Raw genomic sequence first — 14955 nt, 5'->3', positions numbered from 1 at the left:
GTTCTCCTAATAATAAAATGGAGGGAACAGGTTTTTCTCTGCAGTACTGTTGGCCATGTGATTTTCCTTCTACCTCTGGTACCCAGAAGGAACCAATCTGCATTGAAAGTTAAATATCATTCTCCAATGATTTGCAAATTTTCTCATCTTCTGACCCCTGAAGCCTCCCATCGCTTTGACATACTTCTCCCCACCACCTCTATAGTCTGTCTCCCGCTTGGGATGGCAGTAGATCTTAAAGACGGAGAGGGAAGGATGGGTAAAGTTCAAGGGAAGGGCTCAGAAGATGGAGGCAGCTGTCCCACTTGCATCACACAATCCACCAGTTTCTGCGGCCATCCCAGAACAGCACTTTTCTACATGTCTGTAAATTTATTTTAATGTCTGTCTCCCCCTTTAACCTGCAAGCTCCTTGTGCACAGGGAATGTGTCTACCGACTGTTATATTGTATTCTCCCAAGCCCTTGGTACAGTGCTCAGCACACAGTATACACTCAGTAAGTACCACTGATTTTGACTGACTAGTAAGTGGCTAGCACTGAATTCTCGACAATTAAATCCTTCCACAACTATCCAACCCTACAGTTTATAAAAAAAACTACTTTCCTTCCACAAGTGACACTACAGGCCCAAGGATGCAAATACATCCCTTGCTTATCAATGAACTACTGACTAGGTCTCCATATCTTTGAGCCAAAACAGCTAAAAAGAAAAGCACATCATTCAATGGGAAGGATATGCCTTTTTGCTGATCAATGTCATCTATTTAATTGTTATTGTGTAATGCTTTGCTTGGCAAGACAGCATTGTTATGGTGCAAAAAATAAACCACACCAACATCTTTGACAAAGATGCTTAGATCCAGGACACGAGGGGGATACTATAGTAGTTCTTCAAGGATACATTTTAAGTATTTCCAGAGAGTTTTTACTCTATACTGACATGAAATCACATTTGCAGGAGGACCTCTGCCACTGTGTACATATAGCTAAGGTAATGTCTAGACACGATCTTGGCACATTTGAAACGAGGCTGGCCAAACTTGGCTGCTTAGGGCAACACACTCCACCCAAACTTCCAATATCAGGATTTCACTGACAGCAATATTTCTAAAAAAGGTCACTTGATTAGGAGTTAGGGAGAAAATAAGCAAACAAGATGTAAAGTAAGCAGGTCTGATATCTATAGAATACTAAATTCTTCTGAGTAAATTTTAAGATGCAACACTTGGTGTTCTCTCCTTCTGAGGTACTAGGAAATAGACAAAATGCTGTTCATATCTGAGCTATTTTCTGGAAAGGGGGAGAGATGGATTTCTTGTTTCTTCAATTTTACGTACCTCAGGCAGAGACCTACAGAAGAACATCGAAATATGCTTTCAGCTGCCTAGTCCAAGCAACAGATCCCTGGTTTGCCACAGAATGTAGTCTTCATTGATTGTGAACAGCACAGGTTTGAAACCATGCCTTGTTTTAGATTTTCCCATAACTCCCTAAAGGAATTAATCCAGGCATGTCAGCAGCACGTTTTCAGGAGTGGAGTGATTCTGACACAGCCTAGCCTGTGTATCCTAAGGGAATATGCCAGGTAATAGGGAGGCTCCTTCTGCAGTAGAATGTAGTAGGACTCTTTCCCCACCCATACCTTAGGGAAGTCAATAGAATTTATGTTTGTTCTATGCCTTGCTCAGCCTCATGCCTCATTCCCAATATATTTGCCAAATGAGTGAAGGAGAGAACCAGATGGAAAAGGACATCAGGGAAAAGCATTAGAAAAAGGAGCGACTTACCCGGGAACCACTAGCTTCTGTCCATTATGAATTCGAAATGAACACCGATAATCATTAGGAAGCTGGCAACCGATCTGAGCTTCCACGGCATCTAGGTCTTCTTCCTGTACACTATCTGCAAACACATGAAGAGACTAAATTTTAAATTGGGACAAACTTCACACAAAACAGCCTCCAAAATCTCAAAATAGGCAAATCCTACCCTTGATGTAGAGGAAATTCAAAATTTACAAAAAAAAAGTGTACTCTTGCTGGCCACTTTGCAGTCTCAAACAGGTAATTTCACATGTCAGTTTCCAAATTTCTTTATTACGGTTAATTGCCTATCATACTGGGACATTTTCTAAATGGTGAACACCATCAAACCATTAAATTTTGTAATAATAAAATCCAATATTCATTGCCAATTTCTTCAAATTATCAGGTAGCAAGCAGCAAAAATGATTATTTTACAGAACAATTTAAGGAGAAATAAACCCTATTCTCTTAAATCTAAAACTTTATAATAAGCAACTGCAGTAATGTTCAGATAATTTCTAAATTGTTATTGCTCAAGAGTCTGGTTACTATTTCCCAATAGATTGAGCTTGACAAACCCGGGTAACATTAACAAAAATTGGAGTCACGAAAATTCCGCCCAGGGTGAGGAAGTGCCAGAAGAGGAGAAGGAAGAGAGAAGGTTGAGGGTGTTCTTCAAAAGCCCTTACATAAAAAACAAAACAAAAAACCCCCACGTGTTTTAAGACTTTGAGACTCACTCAAAGTGGATTCAAGTTGAAATAGGTTGGGTGGGAAAGGAGTTTGGGAGATGATGAGAGAGAGGGAAAAGGAAAACAATGAACAAAGGAGATCACAAAAGGATTCCCAGAAAAAAAAATACTGCCTGGCAAGAGAATTTCAGGAAGGGCAAACAGAATACTGAAGGAACCACTCAAAGTCAATGGTTATGATACTCCTTTTAAAAGAAACTTGAATCCTATAATCTTAAATCTTAGGGAAGCAGCGTGGCTCAGTGGAACGAGCACGGGCTTGGGAGTCAGAGGTCAAGAGTTCGAATCCTGGCTCTGACACTTGTCAGCTGTGTGACTGTGGGCAAGTCACTTCACTTCTCTGTGCCTCCGTTCCCTCATCTGTAAAATGGGGATTAAGACTGTGAGCCTCACGTGGAACTATCTGATTACCCTGTATCTACCCCGGCGCTTAGAACAGTGCTGTGCACATAGTAAGTGCTTAACAAATACCAACATTATTATTAAACAAGTTTAATATTAATTTTATCCTTTGAAGGAGAATTAGCAACAGTACTAGTCAAGTACAGTGCTCCGCAAATAGTGAGTGCTCAATAAATATTATTAAATGACTGAATGAATATACAATTATATTTTCCAAAATATCGTGATCAAAACCAGGAAATGTCTCTCTCCTCTTTCCTTTAAGCATGCTTTGAACCTTTCCTCCCTGTTGTGAGATATAGAAGTGGCTTTTGCCATTTAAGGCCAGCTGTCCAAGCTGCTGGGTACAACCAACATCCAGCAAAGACATCTGTCTGAGGCCCTACCACCCTTCTGTTCTAGCATCCCCAGGTCTGGAACCTTTGTCCCATGAAGTGGAGAGCCCTGGGAAGTATGCCACTGGGAAAGAGAAAGACCCACCTCCAGAACACAGACATTTGGAGTGATGCCCCACCCTTCCTTCCAGTTGTTGTTCATAAACCAGGGCAAAATCCTGGCCCTCTTTCATCCACTGGTCACCCTCGGGGGAAGAGGGGCTGCCACTCAAGATGAAACTCCCATCAATCAGTGGTATTTATTGAGCACTTACTGTGCCACAGCACTGTACGAAGCACTTGGGAAAGTACAACAAAGTCGGCAGGCATGATCCCTGCCCAGAAGGAGCTTACAGTCTAGAGGGGGAGACGGACTCCCATCGACACACATATCCATGCTACTCCAGGCCTGACAAGGCAAGGGGAGAGGTGAGAGGGGGCTCAGAATTTGTGCAGACTGTTCATCTGTCCCAGGTCCCATACCTCTCTGAAATAAGCAAAGCTCTGCCTAGGAATCCATAGTTTGAAATAGCTGAGTTGTCGGTAGGAGGGCATCGTTTCCAGACTCGGTCTGACTAGGGGGACAGAAGGGGAGGAAACACGGTAGATGGTGAGCTAGGGTTGTTCTGCTCTTCAGAATCTTCCTCTTTCCTTACCATATAGACCAAACGTGGGAAGCAGTGAGTCCAGGGATTGATTTAGTTCTTTACTGGCAAATTTTCCTAAACCAAGCAACAGAACAGACATTGCTGACAGCTCCCTAATGGAGGCAGGCTGGGGGAGACTTGGATCTATTGTCACAATTTGCCTTAGCTTACCAATAGCTCAGCTAGACCATCCCCAAGACCATTACCATAATTTAAGGAGAGGAAGGTTGAGGGATAGATGTTAGAAAAGAAAAAAATAGATCACCTTTGAATACTTCCACCATAAATTCCCTTCCCTGCTGCTGTTCTGTGCCCAAAAGGATAGTCTTTTATGAGGCTGCTCATTTCTGACTTCCTCATAATTGACCTCCAATTTTAGCTACTGAAATGCCTGAGCCAGTAGTCAATCATGATGTGATCTGCAGAATCTCACTACTGTCTCACTGGGAGAGAGCAATACTTTTTGGTTTCACTGTGTGTTTACTATTTTAAACTTGAAATAATGGTCATTTCTTCCTTGATGTCTATCATATTGGAAACTGTTACCCAATTTGCTTTCCTTTATCACCACTGGCGTGCTTTCAGAATTGCTCTTTCCAATGCTCTTGTTCACTGAACACGTTTGAAATGATTATTTTCCTCCCAAACCCCACATGAATCTTATTTAGGCCTTTTTATTCATCTCTGCAGCTTATTTCATATCTGTAACTTATTTCTTTATATTAATGTCTATCTCCCTCTCTAGACTGTAAGTTCCTTGAGGGCAGGGAATATGTCTACCAATTCATTCATTCATTCAATAGTATTTATTGAGTGCTTACTATGTTCTGTTATATGGTACTCTCCCAAGTACTTAGTACCATGTTCTGCACCCAGAAAGCACTCGATAGACTGATTTTACTTTTAAAAATTCATGCTGCTAAAATATGAATTATGACTGCTTTTTTCAAAACCTTATCCTCCCAGTCATCTTATTATTATTTTCCACTTCCCAGCACATTTTATGTTCTTGTTCATACCATCAAATTTCTTAGGAGATACATGTGCCGCAATAAACTGAAATCTGCACTTCAGCAGACATTTGCTTTGGATGAATTTTTTATTCTAAGCTTAGGGAGAAAATTGCCCCATATCTGCTTCACAAAACTCAAACAGTTCAACCATGTCTTGGGAACATTTGGATAGCACTCCCCATAGTGGATGGAGCATGGGCCTGGGAGTCAGAAGAATCTGGGTCCTAATCCTGGCTCTGCCACTTGTCTGTGGTGTGACAGTGGGAAAGCCACTTCACTGTGCCTCAGTTACCCTTCTGGAAAATGGGGATTGAGGCCGTTAGCCCCATGTGGGACAGGGACTGTGTCCAATCTGATTAGCTTGTAACTATCCCAGCTCTTAGTACAGTGCCTGGTACACAGTAAACACTTAAATACTATTTTTTTAAAAAATTGTACTCAGGATTCTCCCAAAGGCAAACAGTCTTACCAATACTAAGTTCTATGTTATGCCACATGAGGCAACTGGGCAGGGACAGGTGTATCAAAGTTTTATTTATATTCAATTTAAAGCCCTTTATCCAGGGATTGGCTTTCCAAATCTTATGATGTCCAACACAAATTCTTCTTCACATCACCCAGTGTGGCATTTTATGAGGGAAAAGCAAGGGGAGGAAAATAACTCAAAAAATAAGTGTAACAGACTCGCTGTTTCAAGAGAAACTTCTTTTTATTCAGATCACTTAAACTCAAGCAATCCCATCAATCTGAATTTCCTCCTGTGTGATGTAATGATAAATTTAAGAGCATAAATCATCTTGAGGGGCCACCACAGTAGGACTGCTGTATTTACAATTCCATCTTGAATTCCCAGTTTTATGGTTGCAACATTTTCTGTCCATGCATCACTTAGGAGAGGTCCTCACAACCCTACGCTGGCCCTTATGTTACGCAGTCAACCAACCACTATCTGCTAGACGGTCCTTCTGGTGAATGGTGGAATTTCAGCTCAACCATCCCAAATTTTAGCAACCATAATTAAATGCCAAACGCTAATCAATATTTCCTTCGGCTAACTTCCTTTTCAAACATACGAGCCCTATTTATGAAACAGTATCATCTGCCTTTGTAAATACTGTAGGTCTGTATATATTTAAAACGGTGTAAGGAAATTTAGTATGCATGTACTTCATAAACACAAGAATTTTAGTTGCATTTTAACAAGTACAGTGTACCAAAGGAATCATTTCTTACAAATATACATAGCGGTACCAACACATGGGGACGACTGTCCCCTCGACTTTTCAACCTGGATTCCTAGCCTCACTCAGGCCAGGTCTCTCAACTGACAGCTTATTTCATAACCATAATTTATTTCTTTATACTGACAGTTTCCAAACCCCAAGTGCTGGTTTCTGTCCTGTTGGCTCTTTGAAGCCTAACCAGGCCCCGCCCCATCCCCCATTAAAATATCTTTGCCCCAAGTAGCACCACGGCCTAGTGGAAAGAGCTCGGTCCTGCCAGTCAGAGGACTTGAGTTCTCATCTTGGCTCTGTCATTTGCCTGCTATGTGATTCTGGGCAAGTCGCCTCACTTCCCTATGTCCCATCTCCTCATCTGTGGGGATTGAATACCTGTTCTCTCTCCTACTTGAATTGTGAACCCCAGATGGGGCAGGGACTGTGTCTCACCTGATTATCTTGTAACTACTGCAGTGCGTTATTATAATGCTTGACACACAGTAAGCACTTAAATACCACGGTTATTAGTATTAGGTCAAAATGAAAAAGTTGACACCAATGGATGTGACCTGCATCATATCATTCTATCCTTCTTCCAGTGCCCTTCCATTTGGGAAGGGCTTATGTGTTCTTCTTTTGAAATAACTCAGAATTCCCCTCAATTAACAAAATACAAAAAAACCCAATCACCTTTCAGAGATAAAATCATCCGGGGGCACCTCTGTGCCAAGTATCTTTCAAGATCGTCCCAAGCTTTTTTAAGAGCAGCATAATGTTGAATATATCTTCCCAGATCAGAGTAAGTATCAATGAAGAGAGATTTCCAACTCTGGTTCTTCTGAGTTTTGTCTGCCCTGAATAGACAGGAATAAAAGCATTAGGATCACTGGAAATCTCCGTTAATAGTACTTATTGAGCACTTACTCTGTGCAGAGCACTGTTCTAAGCACTTGGGAGAGTTTATCATCTAGAATAAATGCATACAAAATCTTGCTTAAGGGTCCATGGCTTTCTTTTTGTAATGCTTTGCTATAATGCTTTACTAAGTATAAAAACATTTAAGCACCAATTCAACAAAAGACTCCAAGTTAATTTCTTTATATGCAGTGATGGCACCTACGGAACAAGTAAGAAGTACAACACATAGGCTAAAAAGTGATGATTTCATAATCACTGAAAAGCAAATTGGCAGGATGTATTTAGGTATGTTCTTCTGCTTGATATGGATATTTCTGACAATTCTTGTGAATTGATTCTTTCTACAGGTGGAATTTTTCCTTCAATAAAGGCATTTTTCTACTGAGAAAAAAGTCTCAAAGACATAAAAAATAATTGATTTCTTATAGTGTAGCATTAAATATATAAGGTGCCATTAGTTATTAAAATCCTGCAAGATAAAATGAAAAATAATTTTATACTTCAAGTTTTATTTGTTTTCTAAATTATCCTAAATTTACTTTCCCCAACTACTTACTCAGATAAAAGCCAATATTTCTTGCAGTGTCTTCTCCACAGTGGATCATGACTTGATAGTTGGTTTAATCTTCGACTAACATAGCAGCAGCTAAAACACAAACCAATACTGAGATTACAATACTTCCAAAATAATATATATCTACTAAATTTGGAACATGAAAAATTTGAATGTGTGGTAACTAGTATACTTATGACAGTAGAGATCTCTTAGCTAGGTCAAATATTTATACTCAAAAACCTGCATACATTTTAACACAAATGTCTATGAACATCAACACCTTGGACGTGATAACAAATAAGGCAACAATTCTTCATTTTTGATTAAGCTAGGCATTAATTTCATGAAAAAGAAGACCTAATCTTCGGATTGTTTTATCGTCTGCCACAAAAAATTTTCAGACACACTGTTTCTGCTCTAATTTTACCTTGAAGAAAAACAAAAGTTAAAGCAAAAGTATTATTTATTGTAACGGTAAAACTATTCTAGCACTGGCCTTATAATGAAAAAGCTTATATCAAATCCCCAAAGTGTAAAATTTTAATTTCACTGATACCCAAAATAATACTAATAATGGCATTAAGCACTTACTACATGCCAAGCACTGTGCTGAGCATTGGGTGAATAAAAAACAGATCAGACTCAACTCCTGTCTCATACGGTGCTCACAGTCTAAGGCAGAGGGAGACCAGGGTCCCTATCCCCATTTTACAGATAAGGAAACTGAGGCACACAAAAGTTAAGGGTTGGTCCAACATCACACAGTAGGCGAGTGGCAGAGACAGGGCAAGAGCCCACATCTCCTTCCTCCCAGACGGATGCTCTTTCCAATAGGCCATGCTTCCCTCCCTCCCCTCCCCTGGCAGCCCAGGCCAGGCCATGAGTTAATATCAAAATTATTGACACATATTTTAGAATATAACAATATTCTTTAAGATCGGGGTGAATTTGGAGCACAAGAACCCCCATCCCCTAGCCACAGAGTCTTTCGAAATCACCTGGGCAAAAATAACGAGAGCAAAATCCTTTTACGACAGGACACCCCCAGGCAGAGGCAGGAGACAATCTAAGCTTCTCTCCTGGGTGACACACCTTACTGAAATGAAAGTAGATCGGTCCTCCTGAACTGATTTTTACCAGGAGATCAGATTTGAAAATAACCCATCACAAAAACAGCCTATGCTTGATTTTTCCAACCTCAAGAAACCCCTTCACCTCCTGCTGCAGCCTCAGCAAAACTGCGGAAACTAAGACTTAGATACCAAACGAGGCACTCATCCCTTGACGTTGATTTCATCCGGCCAGAGATGGTCATATAGTTTAAGGGGCTGTGTCTTTAAATCGTTTCGTGCCGGGCTGTTGACATCCAGTGTAAACTTTGCTCATAAATGCTGTTGAGAGCTGGAAAAACTCCATAGGGAAATCCCGCCGGCGAGAATGGAAAGTTACTTTGGGGTCAGGATGAAGCTCTGTCTCCCCACTTGCACAACGGTGACAGAATAAACAGGAGAGGCCAGTGATGGCGGGGTAAACATTTCCCATGGAGTATGGGTGAGGGTGGCGATCTGAAATTAAGACATGCTGCTTACTTCACCGTTGCCCTATTTCCCAAACCGGTCTCGGGTTTCCCAGGGGGTTTGCTATGCACCGCTCTCCCAAAGCGTCTGCCCAATGGACACACGCTCACCTCTACTCATCCGAGGGGGTGTTTCTCCTTCCCACCAATTAAACACGGCACCCTGTGGCGAGCACATAGACACAAACACACAGACACGCACGCACACACACTTGCCAAAGTTTCCACCCACTGCCTCCGCTGCCAAGGGCCAAAAACCAGACGCCAAACCACTGCTACCCACGGGATGGCATCCAGTTTAATCCAAGCCACAAAACCCATCGCAAACGCAGGCAGGCCTCTTGGGGAGGGCTCTTCTCATCCACCTCGTTTGGGGGGCAGGGGTTGTGCGATGGGGGGGCCGGGGGTTAAGTCGAATGGAGGGGAGGGGAGAGGGTGTGTTTTGCGCTGTGCCACCGCAGCGTGGCTTAGTGGAAGAGCTCACCTCCTCCAAAAGGCCTTCCCAGACTGAATTCCCCCCTTTTCATTCATTCAATAGTATTTATTGAGCGCTTACTATGTGCAGAGCACTATACTAAGCGCTTGGAATGTACAAATCGGTAACAGATAGAGACAGTCCCTGTCCTCTGACGGGCTTACAGTCTGCTCCCCTTCACCTCCCCTCAGCTGAGCCCCCTTTCCCTCTGCTCCCCTTCCCATCCTCAGCTCCTCAGCACTGTGCTCATTTGTATATATTATTTATTACCCTATTTATTTTGTTAATGAGGTATACATCCCCTTGATTCCATTTATCGTGATTATGTTGTATTGTTTTTGTCCGTCTGTCTCCCCCGATTAGACTGTGAGCCCGTCACTGGTCAGGGATGGTCTCTCCCTGTTGCCGAATTAACCATTCCAAGCGCTTAGTACAGTGCTCGGCACATAGTGAGCGCTTAACATTACAAAGAAGCAGCGTGGCTCAGTGGAAAGAGCACGGGCTTGGGAGTCAGAGGTCAAGGGTTCGAATCCCAGGTGCTGCCCCTTGTCAGCAGTGTGACTGTGGGCAAGTCACTTCACTTCTCTGGACCTCAGTTCCCTCATCTGTAAAATGGGGATGAAGCCCGGGACCCTCACGTGGGACAACCTGATTATCCTCTATCTACCCCCAGCACTTAGCCCAACATTATTATCAAGCGCTCAGTACAGTGCTCTGCACATAGTAAGCGCTTCACAAACACCAACATTATTATCAAGCCCTCAGTACAGCGCTCTGCACACAGTAAGCGCTTGATCCTGTATCTCCGCCAGCGCTTAGAAGAGTGCTCTGCACATAGTAAGCGCTTAATAAATACCAACATTATTATTAACAAACACCAACATTATTATCAAGCACTCAGCACAGTGCTCTGCCACATAGAAAGCGCTTCCCAAATATCAACATCATTATCAAGCGCTCAGTGCAGCGCTCTGCACATAGTAAGCGCTTCCCAAATACCAACATTATTCAGCGCTCAGTACTCTGTGCCTCAGTTACCTCATCTGTAAAATGGGGATAAACTGTGAGCCTCATGTGGGACAACCTGATTACCCTGTATCTACTCCAGCGCTTAGAAGAGTGCTCGGCACATACGAAGCGCTTAACAAATACCAACATTATTATTATTATTACAGCGCTCTGCACATAGTAAGCGCTTCCCAAATACCAACATTATCATCAAGCGCTCAATACGGCGCTCTGCCACATAGTAAGCGCTTAACAAATACCAACATTATCAAGCGCTCAGTAGAGCGCTCTGCCACATAGTAAGCGCTTCCCACATAACATTATTACCAAGCGCTCAGTGCAGCGCTCTGCCCAGAGTAAGCGCTCAATAAATACTATTGAATGAATGAGCCAACGGCGGTTGGTCTGGGAGCCGAGAACGGGATCTCCAAGCCCTGGAAGGCCAAGGCGAAAGGCTCCACCTGGCTGGGGATGCCCAGACCCCTCCGTCCCCCCGGGCACCCCCGACCCCCCGAGCACGGCTCGGGACACGGCCCCCCACTTTGGGCGCACCCGCCCCGGGGCCGGGACCCTCCCGTCCCCCCGCCCCCGCGGGCCCAGGCCGGGGTTGGGGGAGGAGCGAGGCCCGGGGCCGTTGGGGGCGAAGGCGCCGCAGGCAGCGGAGGCCGGGACGACGAGGCTCCCCGGCGGGCCTGCAAGCGGAGGGAAAGGGGACGCCGCCGCGGGGAGGGAATCGGTCCCGCCGGGCCGGGCCGGGCCGGTCCTGCGGGCCGGGCCTCAGCCCCCGCCGGGCTCCCTCTGGCCCCCCGCCGGGCGCCGTCCGCCGGACCCCGCCACCCCGCTACCTGATCAGGTCCCGGTAGTCCAGGAAGGAGAAGATGAGGAGCAGGGGGTCGGTGGGCAGCAGTCCCAGGCTCAGCTCCGGCTCGGCCGCCGCCGCCGCCGCCGCCATCTTGCCGGGCCTGTTCCCGCTGCCGCCCCGCCCGCCGCCCGCCCGGCCTCTGCCGTCGCCACCCGCCCCCTGCCGCTCCTCGCGCCGGCTTCTTAGCAAACCGTCCGGCCCGGCCCGGCCCGACCCGACCCGACCCGACCCGACCCGACCCGACCCGACCCGACCCGACCCGACCCGCGGCAGCCCTTCAAGGGGCTTCGTTCTCCGTGCGGCCGCCCTGGAGGCCCCCCGCGCCCCGTCCTCCCACCTGCGGGCCCCCTCCGGCCCTGCCTCGACCCCCTTCCCCGGGCCCACACCCTCAGATCCAGAGCCCTCAGCCCCTCGACCTCGGTCTTAAGGCCCTCGCCCCCGGCCCCCACCCCCGCAAGCCCTTCTCCCCCTAACCTCAGCTCGTCAGACCCAACCCTCAGCCCCTCAGAGCCCGGCCCTCAGGCCCTGACACTCCGACCCTCAGCCCCCAATCCTCAGACCCTCAGACCCCCGACCCCCAGTCCCGAAGGCCTCAGCCCCTCAGACTCCAGCCTTCTGCCCCTCAGACCCCAGCCCCCAGACCCTCTCACTCAGACCCTCAGACCCTGGCCTTTAGCCCCTCAGACCCAGGGCCCTCTGACCCCAACCCCCAGCCCCTCAGACCCAGGGCTCTCAGACCCCAGCCCTCAGCCCTTCAGACCCTGACCTCCAGTCCCGAAGGCCTCAGCCCCTCAGATTCCGGCTTTCTGCCCCTCAACCCCAGCCCTCAGACCCTCAGACCCTGACCCTTGGACTGTCAGACCCTGGCCTTCAGTCCCTCAGACCCCAGCCCTCAGCCCCTCAAAGCCCAGACCTCAGCCCCTCAACCCCGGCCCTCAGACCCCGACCCTAAGACCCTCAGAACCTGGCCTTCAGTCCCTCAGACCCCAACCCCCAGCCCCTCAGCCCCTCACACCATAGCCCCCAGCCCCTCAGACCCAGGGCTCTCAGGCCCTGGCCTTCAGCCCCTCAGAGCCCGGCCCTCGGCCCCTTAGATCCCAACCCTCAGCCCCTCAGACCCCGACCCTCAGCCCCTCAGACCCGGACCCTCAAGCCCTCAGACCCCAATCCCCAGTGCTCTCAGGCCCCGGCCTTCAGCCCCTCAGAGCCCAGCCCTCAGCCCCCCACAGCCCAGCCCTCAGCCCCTCAGACCCCGGCCTTCAGCCCCTCAGACCCCAACCCTCAGCCCCTCAGCCCCCAATCCCCAGTCCCTCAGACCCAGGGCTCTCAGGCCCCAGCCTTCAGCCCCTCAGACCCTGAAGGCCTCAGACCCTCAGCCCCCAGCCCTCAGACCCTTAGACCCAGGGCCCTCAGCCTCTCAGATTCAGGCCCCAGCTTTCAGCCCCTCGATCCCAGCCCGCAGCCCCTCAGCCCCCCCGGGCCCTTCCCCAGGAGTCCCCGGCCCACTCCGTTATCCCACAGTTTCCCCATCATTGTCTCTGAAGACGTCTCAGCTACCTCCGCGGAGCCAGAGCCCGTACATCCCCACTTTATAGACGGGAAAACCGAAACGGGGCCGCAGGTCACAGCAGACACGGCTCCTGGATAGCAACTGGGCCGACTTTTCGATTCTTTTAACTTCCATATGTTTGATTTCTTTTTCATCCATCTGATTTTTTTTTTCAGGATATTTGTTAAGCGCCTACTGTACGTCAAGAACTGTTCTAAGCCCTGGGGGAGATACAACTTAATGAAGCCAGACAGCATCCCATGGCCTACATGGGGCTCACAGTCAAGTAGGATAGGGAACGGGTATTGAATTCCCATTTTGCAGTGGAAGAAACTGAGGCACAGAGAAGTTAAGTGACTTGTCCAAGGTCACATAGCAAGGAAACGGGGGGGTCATCATGCAATGAGGTGAAATATAAATTAATTTTTAAATGCAAACTAATTTACATAAAGAGCAGTTATTTCTCAGAATCAAACTCAGCCCAGTCTAGTGCCAGTCTAAGTGAAAGAGCACGGGCCGGAGAGTCAGAGGACCTGGGTTCTAATCCCAGCTCCACCACCTGCCCACTCTGTGACCTTGGGCAAGTCATTTGCCTTCCCTGTGGTTTAGTTTCCTCCTCTGTAAAATGGGAATTCAATACCTATCCTCTCTCATACTTAGACTGTGAGGCTCATGTTGGGACAGGGTCTGTATCCAACCTGATTGTCTTGTCCTCAGCACTTAGGACAGTGCTTGGTACAAGGCATTTGACAAATATCATTTGGAAAACCATTTACTTTAGGATTAAAATATTTGAATTTACACTTTAAAATTAGAGAAGCAGTGTGGCCTCGTGGAAGGAGCCCAGACCTGGGAGTCAGAGGTCCTGGGTCCTAATCCCAGCTCAGCCTCTTGTCTGCTCTGTGATCTTGGGCACATCATGTAACTTCTCAGTGCCTCACTTTCATCATCTGTAAAATGGGGATGAAGTCTGTGAGCCCTCTGTGGGACAGGTATTGTGTGCGTCCAACCTGATATCTTGTATCTACCCCAGCACTGAGTACACTGCCTGACCCGTAGAAAGCATTTAATAAATACCATTTTAAAAAAAAATATATTTAAAGTGAAAGTAAATCGAGCAGGATCATCAATGCATTTAAACGAATTGCCATACCAGTGCATGGAGCTGGCTTGAAGGTGGCTAGTGACAACGTTGGAAGTAGTGGACACCCAGATTTACCCTATATTCTGTGTGCTACGCTGGGCAGACAAGGTAATATAATGACAACATAGGTTCCATTTTGCCAAAGTCTGCCAGAAGCTAGATCATCTGTGGCCCCATGCCTCCACCTCACCCCACCTACGCAAACACTCCTCTCCAGAGCCAGTGCATGCCTCTGATGCAGAGAAGCAAGCGTGTCCCAATGGAAAAACCACATACCTAGGAATCAGAGGACCTGGTTATAGTCCCGGCTCTGCCACACATCTGCTGCTTGACCTTGGGAAAGTCCCTTAACTTTTCTGTGCTTCCGTATCTTCAGCTGTAAAGTGGGGATTAACACGGTGAGCCCCACGTGAGACATGGACTATGTCCATCCAACCTGATTAGCTTATATCTACCCTAGTGCTTTGTTACAATGCCTGGTACATATTAAGTGCCTACCATTTTAAAATAATAATAATAATAATGTTGGTATTTGTTAAGCGCTTACTATGTGCCGAGCACTGTTCTAAGCGCTGGGGTAGACATAGGGGAATCAGGTTGTCCCACGTGGGGCTCACAGTCTTAATCCCCATTTTACAGATGAGGGAACTGA

The 14955-nt window shown here is 46.7% G+C and overlaps 1 protein-coding gene across 2 annotated transcripts in view; it reads right to left on the bottom strand.

Annotated features, from left to right (window-relative positions):
- The window catches only part of FBXO3 (F-box protein 3), a 32139-nt gene extending 20427 nt beyond the window's left edge, over positions 1 to 11712 (bottom strand). For both annotated transcript variants that reach the window (XM_029060298.1, XM_029060299.1), the window contains exons 1-4: positions 11594 to 11712; positions 7690 to 7779; positions 6906 to 7069; positions 1790 to 1904 (exon numbers count right to left, since the gene is read on the bottom strand). In XM_029060298.1, the coding sequence (XP_028916131.1) occupies positions 1790 to 1904; positions 6906 to 7069; positions 7690 to 7779; positions 11594 to 11700 (476 nt within the window). In that variant the 5' untranslated portion in view covers positions 11701 to 11712. The remainder of the gene's footprint in view (positions 1 to 1789; positions 1905 to 6905; positions 7070 to 7689; positions 7780 to 11593) is intronic.
- Positions 11713 to 14955: the final 3243 nt, after the last annotated feature.

Source organism: Ornithorhynchus anatinus, chromosome 3 (genome assembly GCF_004115215.2).
Source record: "Ornithorhynchus anatinus isolate Pmale09 chromosome 3, mOrnAna1.pri.v4, whole genome shotgun sequence".
Classification (NCBI taxonomy): Eukaryota; Metazoa; Chordata; class Mammalia; order Monotremata; family Ornithorhynchidae; genus Ornithorhynchus; species Ornithorhynchus anatinus.
This window is presented reverse-complemented; position numbering and strand designations above follow the sequence as displayed.